The sequence below is a fragment of the Corapipo altera genome, unplaced genomic scaffold (genome assembly GCF_003945725.1).
Source record: "Corapipo altera isolate COAL_440 unplaced genomic scaffold, ASM394572v1 62, whole genome shotgun sequence".
In the NCBI taxonomy this organism is placed as follows: domain Eukaryota; kingdom Metazoa; phylum Chordata; class Aves; order Passeriformes; family Pipridae; genus Corapipo; species Corapipo altera.
This window is the reverse complement of record NW_020884894.1, coordinates 3,121,244-3,132,164: the sequence shown is the minus strand read 5'-3', so window position 1 is coordinate 3,132,164 and position 10,921 is coordinate 3,121,244. Positions and strand designations below refer to the sequence as shown.

Sequence of the window (10,921 nt, the reverse complement as noted above, 5' to 3'; positions counted from 1 at the left end):
CGGCAGGACACGGGCACGGGCCGCCCGCGACGTCACCGCGCACGCGCTGCGTCACCGCGCCCGCGACGGGCGGACAGCGCGGCCCCGCCCCCGCCGCGGGGCCGCCTGACCCAGTTGCGGCGCGGCGCGGCAGGGGGCGCTGTGCACCGGAACAGGGTCCGCGGCTCCCCCTCCGCTCGTGTCGCGGTCACGGAGTGGGTGAGGTTGGAAAACACCTCCGCGGTCATCGAGTCCAACCTGTGACCTGTCCCCACCTTGTCACCCAGCCCGGAGCGCCTGAGTGCTTAAGCACCTCCTGGGACAGTGACTCCATCGCCTCCCTGGGCAACGCATTGCAATGTCTAATCACCCTCTCTGTGAAGAACGTCCTAATCTCCAGCCCAAACCTTCCTTGGTACAGCTTGAAGCCGCGTCCTCTCGTCCTGTCACTTGTTGCTAGGCGAAGAGCCCGACAACCCTCTGACAATAACCTCCTTCAGGGAGTTGTAGAGAATGATGAAGTCACCCCTGAGGCTCCTTTCCTCCTGACTAAACACCGCCAGCCTGCTCAGCCGCTCCTCACAGGACATGTACTCCAGACCCTTCCCCAGCTCTGTTCCCTTCTCTGGACATGCTCCAGCCCCTCAATGTGCTTCCTGAATTGAGGGGCCCAGAACTGGGCACAGCACTCGAGCTGTGGTCTCACCAGTGCCCAGCACAGCGGGACAATCACACCCTGCTTCTGCTGGCCACACTATTGCTGGTACAGGCCAGGATGTCAGCGGCCTCCTTGGCCACCTGGGCACATGCTGGTTAAAGTTGCTGTTGACCAGCACCCCCAGGCCCTTCTCCACTTGGCAGCTCTCCAGCCACTCTGCCCTCAGCCTGCAGCACTACTTGGGGTTGTTGCAGCCAAAGTTTAGGCCCCAGCACTTGGTCCTGTTGAACCTTCTTCAGGGACATGTTACTAAGTAGTTATAAATAGCGTTGGTACCCGTCTGCTCAGTTTTTGTGCTTTGCTGCACTACTGGGATCTGAAGCACCAGTTGCTACACTGGGCCCAGAGTGACTCACAAAATGTACCAGCCCCAAGGCCCCAGCTGGGAACCACTTCTAGCAGACAAATAAAAAGCTGGGTTGTGTTTAATTAGAGGTTTGTCTTTTAATGCCTGGTGAGGCACTATTGAGCCTTTCCTTAGGTGTAGTCTCTTTGTCATTAGCTCCTTGTTAGGTGGGGGCTGCTGGAAGGCTCCAAAATTTGTTACACGTGTGTGGCTGAGGATGACAGGATGGGGTCTCTATAAGGGCAGGAAACAAAAGCAGCTTCCTGACTTCTCTCTGGGTAAACCCAGGTCATGCTTCAGAGACAGTGCTCCCTAAGGAAGAAGTGAGTAAGGCTGAGCCCTGAGGAGAGTCTGCTGAGAACAGATTACTGATCTGGCATATGAGAGAGAGCAGAAAAGGCCCTTTGAAATGATTAATAGGCTTGTGGTGTAGAAAATTGAGTAGGTTGCTTGCCGAAGGGGAACAGATCTGAGCGCTTGAAGGCTTCTTCCCTTGTTGTCTGTCGGGGTGCTCTTCATTTTCAGTTCCTCCACACAGCTTGTAGTTGCAGTGGCTGGGTTGGGAAGTGCAGTCTGCTGATGGCTTCTCTGGTCCTTCTTAGGCAGGTGTTTATGGGGCCATACATTCCATCAATGTGTTTATTCAGTCTGCAGTAATATAGGTCAGAACATGATGGTAATATCTGCCTCTGGTTTTGCAGGTGTGGCAGCAAGCAAGAGCTTCAAAGGAAAATGCAGACTAGTTCCTGAGGGAGAAAAATAGTGGTAGGGCAGAGAATGGCTATTGGAAAGAGTCCTGTGGACTGTAATTATTAGTCTGAGATGTGCAGAAAGAAAAAAAAACCTCATAAGGAGAGGTATGTTTTTTTGGTGCTTTTGGAAGCTGTGTGTACAGCCTTTGGGAATTGCATGGTTTAACATATGTGGCTAAACCAAATAAGGCTTCACATTTTGGTTTATTTGTGTATTGCTCTACTTGGCTTCATCTTTTATTTTGGCAAGGCTAAATTCAGCTACTCTAAGAACTGTCTGGCATGCCTATCTGGCTTGACTGTTTTGTATTGTGCTTACTTTACAGCTTGGTATGTTTCTAGATGGGGTTTGTGTGTTTTTTATACACAGGATTTTCCTTTTAGTGGGCAGTCAGGTAGGAAGAAAAGTTTGCAGTGTGTGGAGGAGCACTTCTTTACCCTGCAGGGCAGACTTGCCACTTCAGGAGTTAAGCAGAATCACCAGGACTGATATAAGCAATATTTAACATACTGTAGCACTTATGTGTCCTTGCAATAAAAAAAAGTAAATCTAAAGCTCTGGGAAGGTGAGGTTGCTCAAACCGGTGGGATGTCATTCTTATGCCTGTGGGGAGGAAGTTTGCCACGAGCATGATGCAGACTTACCTGTCCTGTGAGCTGAGTGGCTTCTGAAGCCACTTGGCATCTTGAGGCCACGTTGGCAGCCAGACCGTGAGCCAGCAGATTGATGGATATGGGGGTGAGAGGTGAACTCTGTATCAGCTGGAGCACAGGCCAAGGAGGCAGTTCAGAAGCAGAGTTTGTGAACTTCCTTCTTCTCTGCCAGAACAGCCTTGTTACTACAGGCCTGGTTTGTGTCTTGCACAATCAAACCATGTAATGAATAATAAGAAAACTCCTCTAGGATGCAACTTTACATTTTATTTTCGAGTGGAGCTAAGGAATCACAAGATTGGATGATTATCTTTTTATTAAATAAAAATGTAGATGACGAACAAGGTGAAGTTTCCTCTTCCTGCATTACTGCTTTTACCACTGACTTATGAGTTGTACTGACAGAACACATTAGGCTCACAGCTGAAATGTTGTGTCCTCTCCTGCTTTTTTTGGTAACACTTGCACATTGTCCTTGTTTTCTTTGTGTGTCTTTTTCATTTTTTTTAAATTACTTTATTTCCAGATAAGAGCTCTTTCATTTAGTTTCTAATGTTATTATTATCACACAATGTGATGAAAAGCAGTTGCTACGTGAAGCTTTGTTTGTTTCTACATGGACTGTACAACTCTCAGCTCTTTGAGGTATTGTTTTGGCCTTACACAGGCACCAGAAGGGACCATTCAAATTCAGTTATTGTTTCAGACCCTGTTTTTAATTCTTTATATGAAACAAATTTAATTTCTTTTTTAAGATGAAGCATTTTACAATGCTTCATTAGAAATCAAATAAGTATTGATTATGTTTATTACAGGAAAATTGGAAAGAGATGTTACTACAAGTGAAATAACCCCCCTTCGGGTTCACTTTATGTGTTCAACATGGTCTTAACACGAAAATATGACCAGGCATCACTAACTCCTGCTTTAATACTACACAGTCAAATTAAAATTAAAAAGAGTGTTCTGTTTAAATACTACTGAAAAATGCAGTTAGAGTGGAAAAAAAAAATTTAAGGTCCTATATAGCCATTGCTTTGAAACCTTTTTTGGTATCATCTTTTGTCAGATAAGGCAGTTGGTGTATCGTGCACACTGTCTGATTTCTACAACTTTTCAGCTAAGGAAAGAAAGCAAACCAGTAAAGAACAAAGAACCTGAAACTTGTAGAGAATTTTAGGACTCACAACTGAAGAACCTGTTAGGAAGTGGGCAGCTGCCTCTGCTGGCAGCTGTAGAGGGCACAACAACCAGACCTTGACTGCCAGGCAGTTGTTCCCTCACTGATCAGGAAGAATGCCCAGCCTGCCTCTCCCTGAATTCTCCTGGCCAGTGAGGCAGGTTCCATTTTTTGATATGGTCGGAACAACAGGTTTAGTTTATTGTCCTGCCCAGGTGTGGTGATGAAACCCAGGGCTGTCTGACAGGTTCCTGTGTGCAGCATCAGTAATGACTTGCACACCTCATTCCTTTTGCCTTTTCCTGGCCCTTGTTTTTGCTGTCCTTACACCTCTGTTTTTCCATCGCAGACTCCTCCCAAATAAACAACCCTCCCCTAATTGCTTATTCCCCATTGGCCCTGGTTTTGCTACATGTGCACTCAGATTTGGGTTACTTAGATACCGTTACTCAGATAATCTCAGCCTTATCAGGTATTACTGACACAGTTACTGAAGTGCCTTGCATGACTTCGCTCCCTGGAAGGTCCCTAAGAGTCCCTTCCAGTTCTGTCTGACCTTTTCTCCTCTAACTCCTCCTTGAGCACCTGGGGGATCCAGCCACACTCACAACACTGTCTGTAATTTTTGTCATCATCTCATAGCGTTATTTTTGTTTTCTAGTGAGACTTTTTTTTATGCCATGTCAGTAGTTTTTCCCATTTTGTTCAGTTAACTGAATCTCAGGCCCAAACTGATTCACTGGCCTGTCATTTACCTGCAACCCGGACTGAGCATAGTTGATAGAAAATCAGAATGTTACTTTTAACTGAACACTGTGCATGTTTTCATTACAAAATTAAAGCAGACATCAGCAAGGAGGAGGACTTTGACAGGTAGTGCTAAACAAGCTAAAAAGGCTGTACTGCAGGAATCTGTTAAGGGGGAGCGGGAAGGGAAATAGCTTAAGGGGTTTTGCTTTTGAGCCAGCAAGAAGAATAATTTAGGAGTTCTACATTTTTAAATGCCAAGTTATCAAGGCAGTTGGGTTTTACCAGATTTTTCCATCTGAAGGGTATGCGGCAATAATTTTTTTTCCTTTGTTTTGAGTATGGATTTAGGTTTTGGAGTTTTTGAGTGTAGTTTCAGAGATCACAGAGTAACATGGGTTGAGGGAAAGGGGTTTAGTTTTCTCCTCACTGTTTACCTTTAAACAACAAGAAGTGGAGTTTAGAATTTTTTTCTTAATACCTTCTTTTCCTGCTTAAAATTTAAATTCAACTCACGTTTACATATTTTGAACTATATGTCTTTAACAGCCTCTCCTATTAGGGCCTGTTTTCTGTAATGGGTGCAAACATTGTGGAAAAAAATGTTCTTGCATTTACTACTTTGTGTTTTGTCTGTTCTTTAAATGGAGACCTATTCTCAATAAAAGGTTTCATATCCAAGGAGAGTAAAAAGGACATTTGCATGTCACATAAATGTAAAGATACTGTTATTATACCTTTAGGTCTATTTAAATTTTTCTGAATTACGTTGCAGCTGTTACAAGTAGACCAGGCCCTCTATATGTAGTGTGAGAAGGTAACCACTGTGGAGGGGGTAGCAAGTTAGTGCTGAACAGACTGTACAAAGGTTTAAGCCAAGATGAAAGAAACTCCTGGAGAAGGTAACTAGGGATAAACAGCAGTTGTTTAATGTCTACTTATTTTAAGAATGCTTTAGCAAAAAAAAAAAAAAAAAAGTAATCTGGCTTCTTGAGGTAATAAGCTGCCACTGAATGTGTCCATCTGCAAGAGTGCGTACCTTTTTAGCAGAAAAGAGGCAGCAAAGGTGTGTAATATTTTGAGGCATGTATAAAATGCAATGAAAGTATTCTGTAGAAACCATCAACTATTCACTCAGGAACTTATTTATTCTATAGAGGAAACCACACCTGCTCCTTAGCCTACCCATAATCCATCTTAAACGAAACCAGTCCAGCTTCTGACAGAATCTTGTCCTTGAACAGAGTAAACACATTCCTGAAAGCTGTTACTGAATTCCAGCTGCTGATGAATTGTGACTCTTTCCTCTATGCTTTGAACTCATATTTGTAATTAATCCTATTACAGCCAAGAGTCAAGTTATTACTAGATCAACACACTTACAGTTGGTGTTTAGGAAATGTAATTTATTAGAAACTGCTGAATATCAGATTTTTACAGTCTTTACATTTTTTACAATATTTTCCATTGCACGTGCTCTCTCCAGTTTACATTGTGTCTCAGATAAATTAGTTTAGACAAAATATTTCACCACAGTTATTTCAATGAGTGCAAAGACTGCAGAAAAAAATAACAAAGAATAATGTTTCATCTTAGGTTAGGAAGCATTTCCTTTCTTCCTTTATGTAGCCAAAACTCTGATGTCTAGAGTTATGTGTTATTTTTGAGAAAGTTCAACTGATGAAAGTTTTATGTATAAGATAGATCTTTGTGTTTAGATAAATGCATAAGATTGTCACATTTGTAGCCTTCCAAAACGAAACAGTTTTACAAACTGGCGCAGTATTTCTTGACCAATTCAAAAGTGCTATTTCAGAGCAGTGTACTAAAAGGCATATCTATCCCTTACATATAGATTTTTATGAGTTTATTTAACCATGCACCAATACCTATTGCATTATTTGTTTTGGTTCTAAAGGTCACTTCATAACTTTAGCTTCAGCCTTGCTCCAGTTGATCTCAGTTTTACTGTTGATTTCAGCACAAGTGCAAGCCTGGACCTTTACCCAATGTCTGTCTAAGCTTTGCCAATTTGAAACACTTTTGAATAACAAGTTAAAATGGGAATAGTTTTATATCTGTCATTGAACTAATAACATGGACAGAGTATGTGAAAGTATGAGATGTCTGCCTTTCAACTCCCAACAAACTTTAGCCTTCAGAAATAATATGTGACTTAGTGAAGAGAAATACTAAAATTGTCTTGCAGATCCTCTCTAGTACTAAAAGCAAAAATTGTTTATTCATGTATCTGTTAGCTTTGTACTCTGTAAAAATGTGAAAAATAACTCAACTTGTCATCATAGTCCTTCATGTGAATAATGACTCATTTCTGACTTCTTATGAGAGGTTTGAGAAGGGGGAAAGGTAAGAAAGTAGAATCTCTTCCTGTGTTATTTAATGACTTATTATTTTTTGTAATTCACAGCGTGTGTGTGGGGGAGAAAGCCTGAAAAAAAAAATAATGGAAGGGTTTGTGAGAAACAGTGATTCTTCAGATATTCAGACTTACAGTCCCCAGAGATGGCTCTCATGATTTGGGCACAGGGTTCACACAGAGGATTGGGGGATTTAAGATCATGTAATTAAACTTCCCCTGAAGGGAAGGCTGGCTTCCCTCATTCTCATCTAAGACTATTTGTAGTATTAAGGTGGCATTCTAAAGGATTTGCCCCAATTATGATTTTGGTTAGTGGTTTTAATAGAGCATGCTAGTTTTTCCTTTCATGAGATAATTACAGCGTCACTAGTTAAAATTTACAAATTAAACAGGAAAGGGGAGGAGTCCCAAAAAAGGGGATTTCCAAAGGAATCTGACTTTTTCGTGCACTCGGTTTTCCTGTCTTTTAAATCTGTATTATGTTGAAAACGCAACTTAGCGCATCAGCCAAGTATTGGAGATTTCTTCCTTTTTTCCCCTTCCTCATCTTATCTCTGTAAGGAAAAAAGGAATTTGGCATCTGATCCCTGTGAAGAAAATGTCAAGAGAAACTGCAGAAATGCTTAGTTCCATTTTGTTTGTCTCTGCAACTGGATACCCATTGCAACCCCCTGCAAGTTTCCACCCACATCCCGCCCGGTTTCCTGTGGCTCAGCTGTGTCCAGGCAGTAGCTGCAGCCAGGCTGTTTGTGTCTGAGCCCTGTGGCACTGCAGGTGGGAGTCACTGACAAAACACCCCTTCTCTACCAGAGGGCTGAGACTTGAGAGGGGCAGGCTTTTCTCAAGGCCAGAGCTCTCCCCAGAGTGCTTTCCAACCATCTCTGGTTAAAGCTGAGAACAGTTCTTTAAGGTCATGTACCAAATAACTGCGATCATCAGGTGGCGAGCTTTGTGCTGTGTTATGTGCTAGCAGCTCCCTTCTTGAAAAGTCTGTGGTAAAGGACTTAAACTCTTGTCTCTTGCTGCTTATTTGCCTTTTTTCTGCGTCTCAGAAATTTGCCATGTGGCAGTTAAGCAGAGGCAGACTGGCTCTCTGGTAAGGAATGTGGATATTCCTAGTGTTGTGTCAGAAGAAGAGGGAATGTAGTGCTGAAAATAACATAGTCTTCCTGTTCTGCCTTCATGATCAGAGAAGCAGGCTCACTAGGAACAGAAAAACAATTGTGGTTAACCTTGGATATCTTCAGATGAACTTCTGAACTTGGAAATCTTATTTCAATCAGTAAAGAAATCAGTCTCCCTCACGCCAGTTGAAATGGGCGTACTTCATTTCTGAGTAAGGCTGAAGCGTGCAGTTCAAAGAACATACTTGTTTTTTTCTCACTTTTATCAGCAGGTCTTGGGGCAAAAAAAAAAAAAAAAGGAGAAAAGCCTGGTATTTAAAATGTGGCACTTCTCCAAATCAAAGTAATTTTGTTGTCAGTGACTTTAAAAAAAATAAAATTATGTGTGTTGTGACAGTTTGGGATGCAGCTGACATGTGTTGAATTCAGTTACCTTAAAGTTATGAACTTTCTTGTCTTCTGGGTATTATTTTGTCCCCCTTAATTGTTTCCTTTAATTAAAAGAATGCTTTTTCCTCTGTTTGCAAAGGCAATGGGCCCGAGGAGATGGCAGCCCTTGTGTGTCGGGACTCCCCGTGCTCGCTCCGGAGCCCTCAGGACGCCGCTGGAGGGAGCTCTGGCTCGGGAAATGGGTCTGGTCCCGTACCTGCCCCTATCGTGCCCTGCCTGAAAACTTGCTTAAAACCCCCCCAAAACTTCACTTTGTGACACTAAGCACTTTTCATTAAAATTACTGCCCTTAAATTTTCAGTTATGACAGACGTATCAGGATTTGTTTCCATAGTAACTTGAAAATAGATGCTTAGAAACACAATTTACTAAACTGACAGTAAATTAAATTCGAAAAAATCCTCGTAATGGGACTTCTGTGAATTCAATAAACTGTCTTTTTCAGCAAATTCTGCTCCATATTGTCTGGTCAGACAGCTCTGGCAGTTGGTTATATTGTATTATGCAGGAAACCAGTTTGAATACAACCCAGTGCTTCCAGTTTGGACATGGAACAGAAATAACAGTGAGAAGAATAGGGTCATGCTTTCAAAAAAAAAAGGGAAAATAAAATTTTGAAACCTATAGCTAACAGCTGAAAAGGTGGAAAAAAGGTTTGTAAATGGCAGATAAATTGAAAGCAGAGGATGACTTATATTTGCCATACATCTTGCAGTAGCAGGAAGGTTTAGGTAAGTGCTGTGTCCTGGAGAGTGGCAGACAAAGCTACATTTCATTTAATGTGAAGTGTAACCATCTTTCGTGAGTATCTTATGAACACAGCCAAGACTTGTAACACCCTACCTTATCTTTTAGTAGAGGTTACAGCTTTGTGTGTTAAGCGAATTCTTCTCTTCCTGATCTATCTTTCGCTTCCAAGGAAACAAAAGGAAAAACTAACTCCTTTAAGAAGTTTAGAGATTATCTCGTAGGGAACAAGAAATAAAGTTATGAAGAGGCTTGTATCTCCCTGCCCTCTTTTGTGTTACTTAGGTGATTTTTATATGAAATAGTTAATCAGAAAATAATTTTAAACTTGAACAGTCAAAATAACATTTTCTGTTTTCTTACTGATTGCATTGATAAGAGTTAATGGAGGCACAACCTATTCCTTTTTGCAAGTTTATAAACTGTGAATAAATATTTTGTGGAGCCTTCAGTTTAACTCAGAAAATGGAACTAAAGAACTAAATGGAATACAGGAAGCCTTTGCCTGGTATCCAAGAAACACATTTGGCAGTAATCCTGGGGCTTCTGATTACTAGCTGAAAGGAGAAACTTCATTATTTAAAGTACAGAAGAGACTGAGAGAAGCTTTTTCTATAGTATTCTTGATTGTAGGAATGTAGTCTGTCATTTAACAGAGATAAAGCATTCTGCTGACAAATCACTGGGTAGGGGAAAGCAGAAACTGTAGAGTAAAAAGTCTGAAGACAAAACAGGATGATGCAGATTTTTAAATTCTAGGGGGGTTTTAAATAAATGGGCAGATTAATGGTTTCTATATTTTAAAATACCCTGTAGAAACCACAGTGCTTATTTCAGACTGTTAATTCCATCAGATGTTTAAGGCAGGATCCTGAGTTATGCTTGTATAGTTCACTATACAATGTTATATATATATATGGTGTTATGAAATGTGATTGGCTGTGAAAATTTTTATTTGTAGGCAAGTAGGTTATCCTCATCTCAGGTATAATTTCAAGGAGCTTCAGGTTTTGTGGACAGACTCTTAAAAAGACATCCTTTTAAGAGAATCGGCTTTAATCTTTCATAATTTATAACCTATATAAAAATGAAGCTAAGATTTGCAGCTTTTTATTTTGATATTCCAGCACAGAACTAGTGCAGTAGTGGTTGCAGACTGGCTTCCTATGGATTCACTGAATAGTGGAGAAAAGCTTTTTTGACCAGCATATGGGAACACAGTCTGTGTGTTGCTAAGTGGTTGTTACCTTATTAAGCTTTAAAACAGTTTGGCTTTTTATAGAGAGGGGAAAAAAATCTGAAAGCTTGGGGTGTTTAATTCACTCAGTTCTATTAGCTAAAACCAGAAGAAATCACAATTAATCAAACAAGCTGATTTGACTCAGTTAATACAATTACAGTATATGGCTTTGGCATGTTGACAATTAAGTGAGGAGCTGAATTACATGTTAAGATGCCCTGGTGGGGTAAGGTCTCATAGCAATGTCTGCTGTTTCCAGATGGAGAAGTGAGTAATGAGCCCAGCTGCCTTCCAGCATTGCTCCAGCTCACAAACACCACCTTCAGCATTGCCTTTTCCTGTCAAGTGTGGGAACATTTGGGCAATAACAGCTCGGTGCTCCTGACAGGGAGCATCTCTGCTAATGCTGTGTGACAAAGGGGGATATCCAAGCACTGCCACAATACGTAGGAGAAGGATAGTTCAGTGCCAATTCTGAGCTGCTCTTTAGAACACACACACATGGAATTGACCTGTTGCTTCCAACAGATTCTGAATGAATCAAACCTACACTGAAAATACTGGCTAGAACTCTCCTTGCCAGTTCTTCTCAGTCTTGAGGCTG

At 41.5% G+C, this 10,921-nt stretch overlaps 1 protein-coding gene across 1 annotated transcript in view; it reads right to left on the bottom strand.

Moving 5' to 3' along the window:
• DNAJA2 (DnaJ heat shock protein family (Hsp40) member A2) overlaps positions 1-227 on the bottom strand; it is a 12,296-nt gene extending 12,069 nt beyond the window's left edge. Inside the window, exon 1 of the mRNA XM_027646944.1 lies at positions 111-227. Coding sequence (XP_027502745.1) covers positions 111-227 — 117 coding nt within the window. The remainder of the gene's footprint in view (positions 1-110) is intronic.
• Positions 228-10,921: the final 10,694 nt, after the last annotated feature.